General features: G+C 42.3%; 1 protein-coding gene across 1 annotated transcript in view; it reads right to left on the bottom strand.

The window, feature by feature from the left end:
• The window catches only part of MFAP3L (microfibril associated protein 3 like), a 49,058-nt gene that overhangs the window by 13,206 nt on the left and 16,281 nt on the right, over nucleotides 1-19,571 (bottom strand). The window contains exon 2 of the mRNA XM_059697646.1: nucleotides 7,999-8,427. Within this exon, the coding sequence (XP_059553629.1) occupies nucleotides 7,999-8,296 (298 nt within the window). The 5' untranslated portion in view covers nucleotides 8,297-8,427. The remainder of the gene's footprint in view (nucleotides 1-7,998; nucleotides 8,428-19,571) is intronic.

The following is a 19,571-nucleotide window of genomic DNA, read 5'->3' as shown; positions in this document are numbered from 1 at the left end:
TTAACTGAGAAGTGTGCTTCTTTGGGTTAGACCAGACTTTCTCAACTTGGGTACTACTGACATTTTGCGCTGGATAATTCTTTGTAGGGGTCTATCCTGTGCATTATAGGGGGTTTAACAGGATCTCTGGAAACACTGGGTTCAGCAAATGTAAAGGTCACCTGCCGGGGTCCAGCCCCAGCAGGTCCAGGGGTTCCCAAAGGCGTAGACGGAGTCGGTGAAGGAATGACACGGAGACAGCGTTCAGTTGATCAGCAGCCTAGCCAGGATCTCTAGCCCGGATCTCCAGCCAAGTTCTGGTCTGGATCTCCAGAGAGGTTCTGCTGCCATGTTCCCTCGCTAGGTTCTCCAGCCAGGTTCTGTCCAGGCTCTCCAGTCAGGTTCAGTGTCCAGGTTCCAGTCAGGTTCTCCTGCCAATCTCTGTAGTCAGGTTCAGTCCAGGATCCCTTGCCATGTTCTCCCGCTAGGCTCTGTCTCTAGGCTCCGAGGCCAGTCCCGGTCCAGGATCCTCTGGCATGCTCTCGCCAGCGAAGTTCTTCTGTCTCTAGGCTCCGTGTAGGTTCTGTCTTCTGAATTCTGTCTCCTGAGTTCTGTGTTCTGAGTTCTGTCTTGTTACAACTGTATTTATACCAGTTGATTCAATCCTATCAATCTCTATTACAAAGGTTAGGGCGTTTCTTATCTCCATTCCAGGGAGAAAAGATTATGTAGTTTAAGCATGATTGTTCGTAGTTAAAGGGATTAATTACCCGCCTGGCACTTAGTTGAGGGGTTTTATTCCCTCCCTAACTTCAGGGGGAAATCCCTACCTGGGGAAACAACCTTTCTCGGAGAGGTGACCTTGGTTAAAACACAGCGCCAAGAAGGTGAGCAAACATATTAAGAACAGTATTCCATATATGCCAGGCCCTTGAAACAGCAAGGATGGACCGGCTCCCGGCAAATTCCCCCTTTTTTATTTTTTAAAGGCAGGCATTAAAAAGAAAAACCTCAGATGCTCTCTTGTATCCATTTTAAGAGTAGGATTGGCGCTTTCTGCTATTACCTGAGTCCTGATCTATCATCCCAGGGAGAGCTTGCCAATCCTGCACTTTCCCAGGGTAGAAAGGCTGCAGTGGGGTTAAGGATAAGGCTCCTTGGGCCTACCTTCTCCCATGCCATTACATTTACCTTTCCTTCCTCAGAAAAGCATGGACATATTTCTTGTATAAAACGTTCTGTCTGACTGGGAGTAACCTTAATTCCTCTGCTAGCAAGCACATATGTTAAAAGATCAATACAGAGTCTTTTTTCTTTAGACTCAGTATGGCACATCTTCTTAATCTAAAGATCAATACAGAGTCTTCTTTCTTTGGACTCAGTATGGCACATCTTCTCAATCTAAGTTCTGTACTATCCACCTTCTTACCCTACTTATCCTCTATAGGGGGGTCTGTAGCACCCTGGTGGAGTCCTATCCGTCCCGAATGTGGGGGTTCTCAATGGGGGGGCTTACCTAGGGGAATCCTTTCCAGGGGTTCCCAAAGGTGTGGACGGAGTCGGCGAAGACTATCCACCCTCTTCCTACGGTGGAGTCTGATCCGTCCCGAGTGTGGAGGTTCTCAATGGGGGGGCTTACCTAAGGGAATCCTGTTCCAGGGGTTCCCAAAGGTGTGGACGGAGTCGGCGAAGACTATCCACCCTCTTCCTACGGTGGAGTCCTATCCAGCCCGAGAATGGGGCTTACCTAGGGGTCCCTGTTCGGGCGCCAGATGCCGGGGTCCAACCCCAGCAGGTCCAGGGGTTCCCAAAGGCGTAGACGGAGTCGGCGACGAAGGAAGGGCATGGAGACAGCGTTCAGTTGATCAGCAGCCTAGCCAGGATCTCCAGCCCGGATCTCCAGAGAGGTTCTGCTTCGGATCTCCAGCGAGGTTCTGTAGCCATGTTCCCTCGCTAGGTTCTCCAGCCAGGTTCTGTCCAGGCTCTCCAGTCAGGTTCAGTGTCCAGGTTCCAGTCAGGTTCTCCTGCCAATCTCTGTAGTCAGGTTCAGTCCAGGATCCCTTGCCATGTTCTCCCGCTAGGCTCTGTCTCTAGGCTCCGAGGCCAGTCCCGGTCCAGGATCCTCTGGCATGCTCTCGCCAGCGAAGTTCTTCTGTCTCTAGGCTCCGTGTAGGTTCTGTCTTCTGAATTCTGTCTCCTGAGTTCTGTGTTCTGAGTTCTGAGTTCTGTCTTGTTACAACTGTATTTATACCAGTTGATTCAATCCTATCAATCTCTATTACAAAGGTTAGGGCGTTTCTTATCTCCATTCCAGGGAGAAAAGATTATGTAGTTTAAGCATGATTGTTCGTAGTTAAAGGGATTAATTACCCGCCTGGCACTTAGTTGAGGGGTTTTATTCCCTCCCTAACTTCAGGGGGAAATCCCTACCTGGGGAAACAACCTTTCTCGGAGAGGTGACCTTGGTTAAAACACAGCGCCAAGAAGGTGAGCAAACATATTAAGAACAGTATTCCATATATGCCAGGCCCTTGAAACAGCAAGGATGGACCGGCTCCCGGCAGTCACCCTCTATTATACTTTGCAATTTCCACTTACACTGCTTCTTCAGACTGAAGCCTCTTGGATATCAATGGGCCCTGTGTGTACAAAGTGATGTGCTAGGGGAGGGCGAGCCTCTGATGGTGGAGAGATTCCAAACTAGCTATCATGGCAGTCATATTCTTTTGAAATTTCAAATTAACATTTAAGGGATATAATTTTTATGTGTGAGTTTATTATATTTTATTTAAAAGGTTGAAAAACTGAGGTAGAGAATAAGAAATTACCGGGAAAACGATTTCCTTTCTTTACAAACCAGAGAATTAAGCTCTTAGAATCTATGATTGTGATAATATAGGACAATATTTCCAATGACAGCAGTTACCATTTAGTGATAGTTTGGTATGTGCCAGGTACTGTATTAAGCATTGAACACACAATAGTTTATTTAAGACTCACATACTCACATGGTAGTACAAGGAATTGTCTCTATTTTACAGATAGGAAAACTGTGGCTCAGAAAAGTTAACAGCCCTGGCCAGCATGGGTCTATGGCAGTGATGGCGAACCTTTTGAGCTCAGCGTGTCAGCATTTTGAAAAACCCTAACTTAACTCTGGTGCTGTGTCACATATAGAAATTTTTTGATGTTTGCAACCATAATAGAACAAAGATTTATATTTTTGATATTTATTTTATACTAGAGGCCTGTCACACGAAAAGATTCATGCAATAGGCCTTCCCTTCCCCTGGCTGCCGGCACCAGTTTTCCTGTGGCACCCGGGACCCAGGCCTTCGCTCCAGCTGGAGCCGCCTTCAAGCCTTCGCTGCTGCGGCTGGAGCCGCCTTCAATCTTCACTCCACCGCTTCGCGCCTACGTATGCAAATTAACCGCCATCTTTGTTGGCAGTTAATTTGCATATTTCCCTGGTTAGCCAGTGGGAGGCATAGTGAAGGTACGGTCAATTACCATGTTTGTCTATTATTAGATAGGATATTTAAATGCCATTTAACAAAGAAAAATCAACACAAAAAAAATGAGTTCGCGTGTGTCATAGGTTCACCATCACTGGCCTATGGTTAGAGCATCAGCCCACACACCAAAGGGTTGAGGGTTCAATTCCCAGTCAAGGGCACATAACTTTGTTGCAGATTCTATCCCCAGCCTTGGTCAGGCATGTGTGGGAGTCAACCAATCAATGTGTCTCTCTCAGATTGATGTTTTTATTTTCTCTCTCTCTCCCATCCCTCCCTCCCTTTTGCTCTCTCTAAAAATCAATTGGAAAAATATCCTCAGATGAGGATTAACCAAAAAGAAAAAGAAAAGGAACTTGCTCAAACAAAAACTATCATGTGCTTCTTGGGAACTTCCAATAACATATTCAATATTCCCATATACTTGGATTAATGCCTTTTGATAAGTTGATTTTTTTAAAATCTCAAATATTGAATCTACTAAAAGAGGAATTCAATATAATATTTCCATAAGTTAACACACTACTTCGTGCTGATCTTAGAGTCCAAAGACAATTTACATTCAATGCTGTGAGGACTGACCTCCTTCCATAGATATTAAGTAGGGAGGTGTGATACACTACACTGTGTCTACAGGATTGAAACTTGGCTGGCACAGCCTGCTGATGTCCTTTGCAGAGTAGTTAAAAGGCAATTCATAGTCTATTCGAAAAATCTGAAAAGCAGAGAGATAAAAACAACACAGTGATATAAGCTAAATGCAAAATTGATAATGATGACCACAGAGCTGGAGTAGCAGCTGTGATGAGTGTAGACTTTGAGTATAGTTCCGCTCAGTTACCCTGTGCATGTTTATTTCTAAAGATAATTCTTAATTAGTTTTGGTGACAGAATGCTACAAGAGTACAGAAAACAAATCCGCAGAAAGGTCTAAAACCCAACTTTAAGGAAGATTTTAAATTTCATCACTAACAAGCCAGACATGTTTACAAAGGCCTGTACCAGCAGACTTTCTGGAAATGCTTGCTATTTAGCATCTGATAAAGGTGCTAATGTGCATTTAAATGTTTTCAAGTCAAGGTAACAAGCCACAGCAGAAATGCACCTAATAATATGTACCTGAAATAACTAAGACTTTTTCATAATACTTTCAGTCAACTATATATTTCTACTCGCCTCTAGCAAAAGGAAAATTGGAACCAGCACATTGCACGGCTGTTTGTTGATTATTCATGCTATTTGAATTCTGACCCCAAACATGTCCTTCAGTGAATGATTAAAAAAAACACACCAAAAACACAAAAAGTCTTCCTCCAGAAATAGATTACACACTGGCCTCTCTTGGTCCCGTGGAACTGAAGTGACAAGCACCAGGGAAAAAAGCAGTGCCTCTGCCAATACCAGGAAATAGCCCCATTCTCTCTAGGAGGGCAGGGCCGACATGAATAATCGCTACCTCACTTTTGCAGCACAAACAAGAAATGAAATTGCTCCTTTCCCGACTAATCACAAAGCGAATGGTTTGTGCTCCTGGAGCAACTCCCCAGATGATTTTGAATACATTTCTGTATATACATGTCACAGCATGCATCCTAACACTGTCAAACTGTGATGGCGGTGGTTACAATGCCTCTTCCATCCAGGAGGGCTTCTCTCATTCGCTCAGGCTGGGTTAGATGCTCTTCAACATCTTTCGCCTACTGAGACCTGAAGGATGAGCAGCTAGTTGCTGGCTGGACAGAGAGGGAGAACAAATACCAGCTTCGCTGCACTGTGGTGTAATTTCCTCTCCATTCACCTGGCTGCTCATTTGTCAACATGAGGAGTAATAATACCTCACTGTCATGCTTATTGTAAAGATTAGAAATAGTGCAGGGAACTTGGTATGGGGGCTTCATCATTGGTAGTGGCTGTTAATGAAAATTACGTTCATTTTGTGAGTTTGGCTTTAACAGTAGTCTACCGTATCTAGGCAACGTTCCAGGATATTAGCATCATTTTTCATTCTCTATTCAAGCACCACTTTGTTGAGTTATGAAACACTACTCATAAACTTCTCTAGCCTATCAGCCTGAAAATTAAAATCTATGTCTGTGTTATAATAGAGGCATTTTCTCCATTTGAAGACTACTGGTCCTCTAATAGGTCATTCTAGGACTAAAATTCTGATATTTTATGATGAAGAGGGCCATTTTTACCCTTTCCTATGTTCTACTTGGTTGTTAGGTACAGTGTTTTCTATTGCCCCGTATTACTTATGTTCTGAAATTACTATAATTATGCATTGTAATTGCAAAGGCTGAGCTAAAACATCAAGTACTAGTCTTATGTGTTCTTTTTAAAAATCTACAGTGCATCTTCCGTCTGAGAAGAATTCAAAATAGCTGGCTGATTTATCAGCAAGGCTGCTGGCTACAAACATGATGATGCTACAGAGTTCTGATCTAGCAGTTAGTTCTCTGTGCCAAAGGCTCTCCACCGGTTGCCATGGCCCAGGGGTCACTGACAGGCTGCTACTGTAGACCACCTGAGCACCCATAAAACAAAAGAATACAGAGCCAAATGTAACTTCCATATTGTTCAAGTTCCCAATAAACAGATGATGAAGGCAGGGTACAGAGTCAGCTTGCCAAGATGGAGTAAATAGCAATAAAGACCTTTTCAATTAAGACATCGCATGATCTCTTGGAAGCAGGCACAGCTACCTCACGACAGCACTCAAGATGTCACGACTGAAATTAAGGCCCCAGGAATGGGCTTTTTCCACGGTTTTCTTTCTCTCTAGGACTTAAGGGTTCAATACCTCAGTCCCAACTCTTTAATACCCAGGGATAACCTTTGCTCCAAGGTCCACTGGAAAGGTAGATTCAGGTTGGAGTCCTTGCTCCCCTCAATTCAGTCACCTGGATATTCCTTGAAGTGGCCCAGCCCTGCAGAAAGATCTGATGAATTATAGGGACTCGAGAGTGTATATGTTACCATGGTTACTGTCCTTCACAAGTGTGATGTCACTTCCTTTTGCCTTGTAGTCTGGGGGTAAGGAACTATAGGAATGATAACCAAATGTGGGCTGGGGGTGGGGGAGGGGCGGGGGAGGTTGTTTCATCTTTGCACTGTCTGTAGTGAAGGTTCTAGTCATAGCCACTTACTGACAGCAGGACCTTGGGAAATTTTAAGTAAAAGAGGGATTTGGATTACATTGTCCTAAGGTCCCTTCTAATTTAAAAAATTCTGTGGTCCCTTAATTTTACTTGGTAGGGAAAGCATTCCACTCTTCCAGGTTAAATAGGCAAACATATACACAATACCTAATATATAAGATTTTATTATTTACGCTGTGCATCTTTGAATGGCTGACCCAAAGCAATGGAAGTTAGAGCACAACCATGTTAGGCTTTGAGCCACCTTCACCATTAGGAGCAGGGCTGTGAACCAGAAGTATGCAATTGCAAGAAAACTCCATTCACTCAGCTCCTAATGAGACATGAGGCATTAGCCTCTATTCTTTTTTCAGAGCAATTAAGATAAAATGAGGGAAAGAGATTAAAAATGTAGGTTTCCTTGGAGCAGAAACTCTTATGGGGATTGTTCATTGGTTAAAGCCCTGTGGGAAGGAAAGGACAATGTGAAGGAAAGGGTGACAGAAATGAATAAGCTGTGACTTTAGAACAATGTTCTTTTACTCCCTGTTCCCCAACCCCCTACTTGATCTCAAAGAAAATGCTTGGGAAAGGACACTAACTCCCTCAGGTCAATGGGATCAGGCTTGGGTGTTCAATTACTTTTCACACCTAAAACAAGAAATGTCCTAATTCCCAATAACCCAATCAATCCTTTCTCTGGCTGGAAATTTCCCTGAAGTATGCTCAGTGTTTAGGTAGGTGATTCACACTTTTTGGTCAGAAACTCATTTATTAAAAACCAAGCGTTCTCCTATTAGTACGTGTTATTCCTTGATATTGCATTCTTCCTCCCTCTTGGCCTCAGCTGCAAGAGACAGTCTAGAAACTTCAGCCAGGTCCCCAGGAGCCCAGACTGATCTCTAGTTGGTGGCTGTGAACTTGCACAGAGACTTCCTTTAAGAAGTGTGGTCTTCAAATCCACAGTCCACAGATTAAACTGACATTTAATGATAAACAACTGCTATATTGTTTATTTGAGCCAGTTCCACGAAACAAAATAAAACTCCCTTGTAAATGGAATATACACTTAAGGGAAAATCCTTTTTACATTTGTCCCTATAATATTTTATACTCATTCAATTACAAAATGCCAAGAGGACTTTTAAAAGGCTTTAATGTTTGTCCTTTGTCTTCTAAGTCAGAGAGTGAAAAAAAATGAATTCATTACTGCTTTGAATCCTTAAGGCTAGATATTTCACTCTTTTGCCTCAGAAGAGAAAATGAGGTCTTTAAATGACCCGAATACGAACAACACATTCAAGGTGCTGGCACCATAGTCTGTATTTATACTTTATGACATTTGACCCAACTTTAAAGCCTACCTCCTTCTCTCTCCTTCTCATCCTCTTCTTCTTTCAGCAGCTTGCCAACGGAATTATACCACTTGAACTGTGGATCAGGGATGCCATTAACACTACAATTAATCAAGGCACTATTCCCTTCCTTGACTATGATATGGTCAGTTCTGGCAATGATTACGGGCATAAAGCCCAAGACCATGTCAGTGCCATTTAAAGTGCTGTTAGTCATACTCTTTGCAGTCGCTAGAGTGGATACTAGGATTAAAAAGGGCACAGAAGGTAGAAAGCACACAGGCAGATGGCTCTTCAATCGGTCCATCTTCTTTGTTTGCTCTGTAAGGCAACAGAGACGGTTTGCCAATGGAATCTTCTATCAGACAGCACGCTGTTCAGAGCAGGCCATGGGACAAACCTGACTTGGATCCATAAAGCTGGTTCTTGATTAAGAACCTGTTGAAACAAATAAACCACATACATAAATATTAGCATTCATACTTTAAAAATATTAATTATAAAATGTTAGAAACCCAGCTAAAATACCTACAAAATGTTTAAACAATACACAAATTCAGATGTTCCAAATGTTGTTACATTTTTTTCACAGGAATCATAACAAATATTTTTTTACTACTGAAATATGTAGCTATTAATAGGAACAAATGTATATATTTCTTATAAATGTATCACATTACTTCAGAAAGTTCAAAAACTGATTCAGGCTTCTTTTGTTTAGCATGACAAGGTCTCTTTCCACTCCATCACCTGTCTTCATTGTGGATGACCTGACTGTTCACCTCAGTGGTTCCTTAACCAATTTTCTTCCAGTGAACACAGCCCTGCCAGCATGGGGAAGGGCTCCACCAGAATCAGTCTGGCATTCTCCTAAGTTCCCATTATGGCTTCCGGGATACTCCTTCCCTTTCATGCAATTGCCCATGTTCCTTTGAGCTTTATGGCATCCAACTCTGTTTCATATTATTGTTATCTATTGACTCATGATCACTCACTGAATTCCCTAGTTTCTTCATCTGCCTCCCAGAGGCTGGTGAACATCAGTATGTATGTTGTGACATGATTGGTGGCAGTACTTCCATGATCAAAGATCTAACTTTCACCTACATCTCTATCCTCCGTTTGACCCAGTAATCACACAGCTGCACTCTAGAACTTTCATCTGTCCAAATTCTAAATTCTGAAGTTCCAAGTAATTCTGAAGTTTTAAATAACTATCTTGAACTGCACCCTACCATTCCTCCAGATCTCTTATTCCTCTTACTGGACTTTCTAGGCCTTCTATTTTCTCTCAGTCTCTATCTTCTTTCCTCCCCCTTTCATGTTCCAATTCTGTCTCAGTCTAGACCCAATCATGTAGACCACAATCCCAAACATCTTTACCCTTTGTCCTCTGTTGCCATGACTCTGCCAGCAGATACTGGAGAGAATCATACAACCACATTATTGCCAAATTAAGGAACTATTTCCAACCCCAGCCAGGGCTCTGGTGATTTCTGGCATTCTGGTTATCAGGGCTTCGTAGGTTCAGTAGCTGCTTTTCACAATGCTGTGGACATCTTCAGCTTTCAAATCAAGCATCTTAGCCCAGTGTTATTCCTACTGTTCTCAAAAGGCACCTTTCTCATACTAAGAATTGTAGGCATGAATTCCCACTTTCTTTTCCAAAAAAATCCTGCATTTTGCCCTAAATTCCTTCCCTGCCAATTACTTTAAATACCCAATTCTGTATTTTGCCTGCACTTTATTGAAACAGCTCTTGCTGAAGTCACCAGTCACTCCTCATTGCCAAGTTTTCAGTCTTTCTCTTGCCAAATCTCTGTGGTGATCACCACTATTAACTCTTTTTTATTCAAACTCTATGACTGCTGCACTCTACTCCCCCTGCCTGCTCTCACTATTCTGTACCAGTTCCTCTTCTTCCTCATCCTTGAAAATTAGTAACCCCCAGTGTTTCATCACTGGCTCTCTTTTCATTTTACCCACATCTCTTCCTAAGGTTCCATTCTCATGCCTTTATTATCACCTCCAACCTAACAGCTCTCAAATCCATGCTCTCAGACCTGACTTTTTTCTAGGTTTCAGACTGGTGTTACTAACTGTCCATAGGACATCCCTACCAGAATGTTCTGAAGGTAACTCAAAATTAACATTCCCAAACAAACTCATCTGCTGAACATGCTACATTGCCTGGTTCCTCATTTCAGCTTAGGTGGCACTATCCACACATGCATGCATGGGTATTAGTCCTGAATTCAACTGTTGCCCTCAATACCCTCAGAACGTCAGTAATTACATGCTGTTGATTCCACCCCTTAAATGTTGCTTTGATTGTTCCATCCTTTCAGTCTCCTCTGAGAGAGCCTTAGGTCAGGCCTCCCTATCTTCTTACCAGAAATGGTGTGGTAGCCTTCTACAGGATCTGCCTTCCATCTCTCCTCAGCTCCCAATCCAATCCTATAACCATTCTACAGCACAAATTATATGGTGCCATTTCTTTACTTAGCAACCTTCAATGCCTCTGCACTGTCTGCATTATAGAACCTGAATTCCTTACCCTTTTTATTCACTCAAAAAATATTGAACACCCACTATTAGGCAGACACTATTTTAGTCCTATAAATAGAAGAGTAGAGAAGACAGACCTTTCCTATTATGTGGAGATTATACTCTAGTGTGTGTGGGGGAAGCAAACAATAAATAAATGCCATGTGAATATAATTTCAACTAATGATGCATGCTTTGAAAAACACACCATGATGCACTTGAGTGATGAGTTAGGCAATTCAGGAGAACTGTACTGAGGAGGTAGCTCCTGAGCTGGGGTGCTTTAGGAATCAGCCACACCTAGACCTGGGAGGAGAGCATTCCAGGAAGAAGGAACATAAAAAGCAAACAAGTGACAAGATGGGTCATGGAAGCAGACAAGCTCAGTCCACCTAGGGCTTTGCAGGACAGAGCGAAGACTTTGGATTTTATCTAACATTCATTGAGATCCTCCAATGAATATTACTCCAAAGAATGTGATTTATTTTTGAAAATCAACTTTACTGTGGTGTAACTTATAAACAATAAGTATATACCAATTTTGGGTATGCATTTTAATGGGTTTTGACAAATTTATACACCAATGTGACTACTATAATAAGATGGAGGACGTTTCAATAACTACCCAAAATTATCCTGTATCCCTTCCCAGTTGTAGTTTTTACACTGATCCATTCTAATTATTATTATTATTTTAATATATTTTTTATTGATTTCAAAGAGAGGAAGGGAGAGGGAACTAGAAACGTCAATGAAAGAGAACCATTGATTGGCTGCTTCCTGCATGCTCCCTACTGGGGATCAAGCCCACAACTGGGGCATGTGCCCTGACTGGGAATCGAACTGTGACCTCCTGGGTTCATGGGTTGATGCTCAACTTGAGCAACACCAGCCAGACTATTCCAGTTATTTTTGTGTATGGCATGAGATATGGATTGAGGTTCATTCCCCCTCCCACTCTCAAATGGACATCCAGTTGTTTCAACTCTGTTTGTAAAAAGACTATCTTTTCTTTTCTTTTCTTTTCTTTTCTTTTCTTTTCTTTTCTTTTCTTTTCTTTTCTTTTCTTTCCTTTCCTTTTTTCTTTTTTGGTTAATCCTCACGCAAGGATATTTTCCCATTGATTTTTAGAGCAAGTGGAAGACAGAGGAAAAGATAGAGAGAAATATCGATGTGAGAGAAACACATGGATTGGTTGCCTCCTGCACGCGCCCTAACCAGGGCCCGGGCCCGGGAGTAGCCTGCAACTGGGGTATGTGCCCTGGACCGGCATCGAACCAGGACCCTTTGGTCTGCAGGACAACGCTCTATCCACTGAGTCAAACCGGCTAGGGCAAAAAGACTATCCTTTCTACAATGGATTATTTTGCCTTCTTGTAAAAAAAGAAAAGAGTCTATTTATAAATTCTTTATTCTGTTCCACTAATATTTATGTTTATCCTTATGCCAATACCTCACTGACCATACTATCTGCCTCATTTTTTTTTGGTATCTGCAGTGTCTGAATTTGTCCTTGACACTTTCAATGCTCAATGAATTGCTGAATGAATGAATCTCTCTCCAAAGGCAGAAATTATTATTCCAATCTTGTAGAAATAAAAGTGAAGAGGTATTAGGGGAGAGGGTGATAAATTAGCTTCAGACCATAGATTAGTTCATTGAGAAAGAGGAGTTTTCTTAGCGCTCTAGACGTCCACACTCCCGCCTAGACTAGAGTGCCTTCCTGCCCCAGGAAGGCCAGCACATTACTCCACCCACAGGAATCGTGTGGCTGACGGAGATAGCACAGGCGCCAGGCATGCCAGAGACCCTGCTATGACTGTGTAAATGTTTTCCTTTACTTGGCCAAATGCGGGGTTTCCTTTGAACAGGGAGTTTGTAAATGTGAACTATTCGATACAGAATGGTTGTGAAGAGCATGGCCTCAGGTTTTAGATAGACTGGGCCAGGATCCTGGATCTAGCCACCTTTATCGGCTGTGTTTTTCTGGCCAAGTCCTTACCAAGTCCAGGGCAATTATAATGATTCAGGGCTAAATGTCCACAAAGCTTTTACATATTGCTCGGCTTGATAAACAGGAATTATCAACATAATGTACCAAGCATCCTTTATTGAAATCATGTTTCTCAAGTTGATTTTTATTTTATCCTTCAAATTGTATCACTTAAAAGACAGACCTTATTTTTGGTTTTGTTTAAGACATTATTGATTGTCATCCTACCACCAGAAAGAATTATAAGCGATTTTCAGCACTGGGTCCTTGTGCAGGACTCAAGTGTGAAAATGTATGAGTTGCCCTGTTGGGCAGACGCTGCAGTGAGCATATTACGGGTACTGTAGCTGGGGTCACTCGTCTGGGACTCCCCGATGCGTAGGTCAGAGCAGATGCCCAACTAAATACCTTGGGAGGGAATGAGAGGCAAGACAAAGTGGAGGATAGGTTCTAATAAATGTGCAGTAAGTATACTGCAGCATTTTCCCCGCTCCCACAATTAAAGAGCATGCACCGCATGGAAAGATCAAACTGATTAAAATGCATAACTCAAGAGCGGTTTTCAAACAAAGGCCAACCACCTTGGGTTATACTTTCAAACACATTGTGCTAGCAAGAAGAAAGAGAAGGGGATACTGCTTGCTGTTCTAGTTTATTTTAATAATGTCGGTAGGAGCTTTGGGCTAGAAACAAAGTAACCCTTTCTGAAGCTGCATCTAGTTCCCTCAGAGACCTTGAGATGTACAGAGAAAGATTGTCACTCGAATGCAAGAATTTCTGTTAGCGAACTCAATCCTCCCTCCCCCATTCTCTCTCCTCCTTTTTCATTTTGAAAAGTTACTAAGATACAGAAAACATAATGTGTAATTTATAAGTTGTTTGTATCAAAGCATGTTTATCCTAAACCTCTCTGAGAACATTTATTTTTGAAAATCAAGCATTAAATTAACACTAATACATTAATCACTTTTGGTAAGACTCTACTATACCACACACCCTTCAGTTCATATGTATATTTTAAAGTATTTATTATGTGCTGGGCACATGGGCAGGGGCTTGGGGGTGGGTGGGTTGGGAGTCCTACAAAGCTCAATCAGACATAAGCTATGGCCATAACCCAGCATCCATTCCCAGCTCCACCTTCCCCTTCTCATGAATCCCACAGCTCAGAGGTCTTCTAATCTGCCCATGGCACTTGCAGCTTATACCAAACTTCGAACACTCCTCCCTGGCACGGGAGCTTGCCCTTGTCTCAATTTTGTCTTAAGGAAACGTCTTCAATGATGAGAATAGCTTCTCGATTTAGAATTTCCCCAATACTGTGAGGCCACAGGAATGCTTGTGCACTTGCCGTAAGAAGCCACACTTATGTGGAATCTGATGGCAATTGTTTACGACATCATGTCACTTTGGACACTGGGGAAATAGCCTACAAATAAATGTACTTTGTTCAGCTTGTCAGAGTTTACAGACCGAATTATGAAAAGTTCAGTTAATCACACTATACAGCATTGTGAAAGACATGTCAGCCACTAAGGAATCAACCTCGAGGACTATAATCCAGCAGCTCAAAATGCAGTCCTTCAAAATACCAAGAACAAAGGCCACCAATTCCAAAACCAGGGTTTCACAGAAGCAACAATGGACAAATTGTTAAGCTCTGTGTGTTAGGGAAAACTTTCACAGAATATTTCTATAATTAAAATAAAAGAGAAAATATGTAGCAAACATCAAATGTCCTTTCTTTTCCTTACCTCCCAACAAATGAATTTTATCTAAAAATATTTAACAATATGCTTTGTTGAGTCTTATTTTTTGTTTGTTTCTTTATCAGTACTAAAACACTGACTATGTATTTCTGGAGTTGGGAGGAAAAGGGCCCCTTGTTTAAGGGTGTTTTGAACTAAATGAATATACATTATTGTTTTTTCTTGGCAGTGTCCATACTGGCATTTTCCCATCAACTATGATGAATAATTTTATAGTTACACAACTGGATTTTCTCACAACATCTACGGAGAGTTTCCACTCTTCTCACTTGTGCATAAATGATGCCACAACCACAAGGCTGCCTTTTAGTTTAAGACATTTTCACAGGGTTTCTACTCCTGAAGCAAGAAGGGGAAATTCCAACTTCATGTGAAATGGAGAGAGGCACTGAAATACTCATTATGTCATAAATGCTAACTTCTCAAAATTGGTAGCCACCTTAATTATGGATATATTTCTCCAACTTCCTTTCCCACATATCATAATTAATGAAAACTATACACATTAGTCTTTTTTTAAAAATAATTTTCTTTTGCAATTTTTAAGAAAAATGTACCAACAAAATTCTCACTAGCCCATTATTTCTCCCCTAACTTCTTTCAAGATCAGCATATGCTGAGTTTTAAAGTGATGTCTGAATACTGACTATGGGAACCCCAAATCAAAGGTCAAGAAATTTACAGGAGAAGAATGTTCCTGTAGCAATTACTGCTGTCTAGAATCAAATCATTTAAGTGCTAAATCAGCTAAGTTTTAGCTCAGTGTCCAAAGTCATATTACAGAAAGAGATTCATACTGTCCATTTTCTTTTCTATCCATGTTCAAGAATCTATTTGTGTAGAGATTCTTTTTCTTTTTTAAATCCTCATCCGAGGATATTTTTCCATTGATTTTTAGAAAGAGTGGGAAGGAGGGAGAGAGGGAGGGGGGAGGGAGAGAGAGAAAGAGAAAGAGCATCAATGTGAGAAAGACACATTGATTGGTTGCCTCCCACACATGCCCTGAAGGGGGCCCTGCGGATCAAACCCTTGACCCAGGTACGTGCCCTTGACTGGGAATGGAACCCATGACCCTTTGGTGTGCAGGCTGACACTAACCACTTAGACACACTGGCCAGGATTGTGTAGAGATTCTTGATACTTCTAATCACACAAAGGTAATTCCTGACCTAGATGGCAAATGTGATCATTACACAAAAGTATGGAAGAGCATCGTTTTTACTTTTAGAAGAATCCAGACAGATCAGTTCAATCCAAATCAACACACATTTTTTAAAAAATATTTTTTAATTGATTTCATAGAAGAAGGGAGAGGGAGAGATAGAAATATCAGTGATGGGAGAGACTCATCAATGGGCTGCCTCCTGCACTCCCCCCACTGGGGATCAAGTCCACAATCCCGGCATGTGCCCTGACTGGGAATCGAACCATGACCTCCTGGTTCATGGGTTGATGCTCAACCACTGAACCACGCTGGCCGGGCCAAATCAATACACATTAACTAAGAAATTTCCCTGTGTCAGGCACAATGCCAGGGGTAAGGAAAACAAAGGTAAGACATAGTCCTATACTTATCATCCAAGAATCTGAGAGAGGGAGAGAGAAAAGTAAAATAACAATCCTAACACAGTGTGATGACTGCCCCATCAAGGAGGTGCCAAGGACCCATCGTGGTATAGATAAGAAGACCCAAGTGGCCTGGGGTCCAGGAAGAACTTCCTAAAAGACGTGACCATTTAGTTTAATTTTCAAGGATTTCACCAAGTACAACACGGAAGGGAAGCTGACTCAAAAAGAGGAAAAGCATATTCCAAGAAATGGTGATTAGCGAGAATCTGGTATAATTGGGGAAATGTATGTAATTAGGCACTGCGTGTAGTGTGCAGAAGAAGGGAGGGGAAGCGACCGGAAACGAGGCTGGTCCAGATAAGGAAGGAATGGTATGAAATACCGAGGATGGGGCGTACCCACAGGTCTTTAAAGGGGGTAGTGACATGGCCAGTTTTGTTTTTAGAAAGATCACCTTGTTCATAGTGTGGCTGGTGAGGTAGAGATGGCTAGGAGCCTACAACAATACCCAGGAAGGAAAGGGAAAGCAGAGGGGCCTGAACTAAAAGCAGTGGGGAAGGAAGACGTAGGCAGATCCTGAAGAGGAATAGGAATTAGAATATACAAGACTTAATGACTGGCTGACTGCAGAGCAGGTGAAGGTAACACCAGACTTCCCGAGTGGCGGGGCCTATGGCTATACAGACAGCTCTCTGCAGAAAGGAGTGCCTCCTGTGTCCAGAACCAATGCCTGGCACTGTAAGTGGAATGCACATAAGTACACGAATTAGCAATTTCACCTAACAACTCCCTGGGCAGCACTGCACAGGCACTGCTGCACTTGGAGGAGGGCCTGCCAGCTGCCGGTGGCCAAGCAGACCATGGTGGCTCCTGCCTGGTCCACTCGCCTCTCTCTCCAGAACCCCTGACTGATGGACGGAATCGTGATGACCACCAGCAGCAGCACCTCTTACATCTATGAACTGTCACCAATGGAGAGCTACGTGGCAGGCAGCATATCATGGGAGGAACTAGGACCTGTTTTAGGAAAATAGTCACTCCCTAGGAGGAATAAGAGACCAAGAGAAGGTGACCTCATAGCATTCTTCGTACACCCTTTCCTTTAACTGTGTGGTATTAGGATGATTTCGATAGTTAACGGGGAGAACGAAATATATCCCCTGTCTTGCTGGACTGTTGTGAATGACCACCAGAGGAGCTCTTTAAGCTCACTGAATAATTTAGAAAGAGCTAGAACAAAAGATCTCTTTCTATTCTATCGATATCCAGTGATGGCGAACCTATGACATGTGTGTCAGAGGTGACATGCGAACTCATTTTTTTTGGTTGATTTTTTCTTTGTTAAATGGCATTTAAATATATAAAATAAATATCAAAAATGTAAGTCTTTGTTTTACTATGGTTGCAAATATCAAAAAATTTCTATATGTGACACGGCACCAGAGTTAAGTTAGGGTTTTTCAAAATGCTGACATGCCAAGCTCAAAAGGTTCGCCATCACAGGACTACACTAATGTTAAAGCATGTGCAGAATTTTATGCAGCTATTTTTGATACGCAAAAGGCACATACTTTTCAAAAAACTGATCTGTTTTAAGACACTGGTTTTCAAACCTAAAAATGAACTATTGGCTCAGATACCATCTTTCTGGTACTTAATTTTTGATGCTGCAAAATATTAAGAAACCATTCCTGGATCTTCATCATATTTTTCCCTCATGTGGTATGTTTTTCTGATTAAAAGTAAGAATGATATAAAATAAAGCTCTCAGAAATAAAATGATTATAAAAGGAGAAGAGGAAAGAAGATATTAAAGGCTTTCCTCTACAAATAAAATGATTAGCATTAAGCCAGATAAAATAGGTCTACCATAGATATTTGTTTACAAAACTAGAATTTGAGGTATGAAAAAAAACTCAGATTTTTTTCATAGGTTTTTCTTTATACAATATTAGAAAGGGAGGCCCAGCCCTGGCTGGTGATCCAAAGTGGGTAGAGTGTCTCCCCGAGCACCGGAGGCTCTCGAGTTCAATTACCTGGGTTGCAGGTTTGATCCTCAGCCCCAGACAGGGCATGTGTAAGAGGCAACCAATCAGTGTGCCTCTCTCACGTAGATGTTTCCCTCTCCCTCACCCCCACTCCCTCCCACTCTCTAAGATCAGTGGAAAAATATATCCTCCAGTGAGGATTAACAAAAATAAAAAAAGAAAGGGAGGCCCAGAGAACGTAAGCAATGACCAAGAGTCCCAGGATAGAACCAGGATACAGAGTTCCTGCCCAGACGGGGTCTGATATTACATTAAAATCTCTTGCTACCTAGGCAATGTTTACGTGGCTCTAACAGTTGAGACATGCAATGAGGGCTATTCTAATCAGGTATATCTTTTAGAAGAGTTTATTGATGTTTTAGTGTGTATTTATTTATTCGAATTCTCATTCTAAATGAGTTGCCTGAAATAGTTTTGGGCCCAATTAATGTAAATCCTTAATTGATCAGAGAGATGTTTCCTCAGAAGTCTGATGGTCCAGGAAATAAATCAAACCTGGGAACGGAATACAAATGGGATAGACGCACTGGTGGATGGTGCCTTTATGCTGCCCAAGCCAATCCCCCAAACACATAACCACGTAGATGAAAGGGCCGGCAATGCTGTCTTAACATTTTTTTCATCTCTGACCCCATCATTACCAGATTCTCTAGTCCACCCAAGGCTGGTTCAGAAGCCTCTCTAGCTGTGTCTGTCCTGCTTGGCCAGTCTTTTCCACTACATAGGTTTTCAGCATCTCCCCAGCACCTTAAAAAAGAAAGTGTCCCCACCCCAAAGAAAAGAGTGTCTTTTCAGAATGTTCTCCCTACTCATTTATTAGAGTACTAGAGGCCCAATGCACAAAATTCATGCAAGAGTAGGCCTTCCTTCCCCTGGCTGCCGGCACCAGCTTCCCTCTGGCACCCGGGACCCGGGCTTCCCTCCAGCTGCCAGCAGGCACTCGGGACCCAGGCTTCCCTCGCAGCCCCGGCTTCCTCTGGAAGGACATCTGGTCTAATTAGTATATTATACTTTTATTATTATAGATGAATATAGGGAGATTAAAATGTCCATTTATAGTCCAAATCTATTACCTGCTAACCTATAGCACTACTTCTGCCAATTTTCAATTCTTGCTTTAACTTCATCGCAGGCCCATTTCCCAAGATCTTGATGTATCTTATACATAAGCACCTAAATCCGGAGTGAAGCCAGGCAGGAGGTGAGGGATCCCTGGAAGCCTGCACATCTCAATGAGTCAGAACTCACCTCTGGCTGGGAAGATGGCCGGAGCGTCCCATGCGTCAGGGAGCTATTTTATTAAAGTGCTGGCCCCTTGCTGCGTGCCTGCAAGTCCAGGTAGGCCAGCACTCTGCCTGGATGGAGGAGGCAACCCCATGCCCCGCCCCCCCCCCCAACTCCCCCTGCCCCAACTTGGGCAGCCTGCAGAATACACAGGTCTATAAATCAGAGAGCAATATTCTTACCATGCGTTCCTAAATATGATTCATGGCCTGATGCAACTGTGAGTTTACATTTTTTGCAGATTCTGGCACACTTTGCAAACTCTTAAGCCTTGATAGTGAAAGTGCCTTTCTCAAACCCTCTCCCCCCATTTGATTATACACAGATGGCTTCCCATCAGCCAAACACAGAGCACTTATCTGGACCTCGGAG

This window comes from Myotis daubentonii, chromosome 5, assembly GCF_963259705.1.
Source record: "Myotis daubentonii chromosome 5, mMyoDau2.1, whole genome shotgun sequence".
NCBI lineage: Eukaryota > Metazoa > Chordata > Mammalia > Chiroptera > Vespertilionidae > Myotis > Myotis daubentonii.
This window is presented reverse-complemented; position numbering and strand designations above follow the sequence as displayed.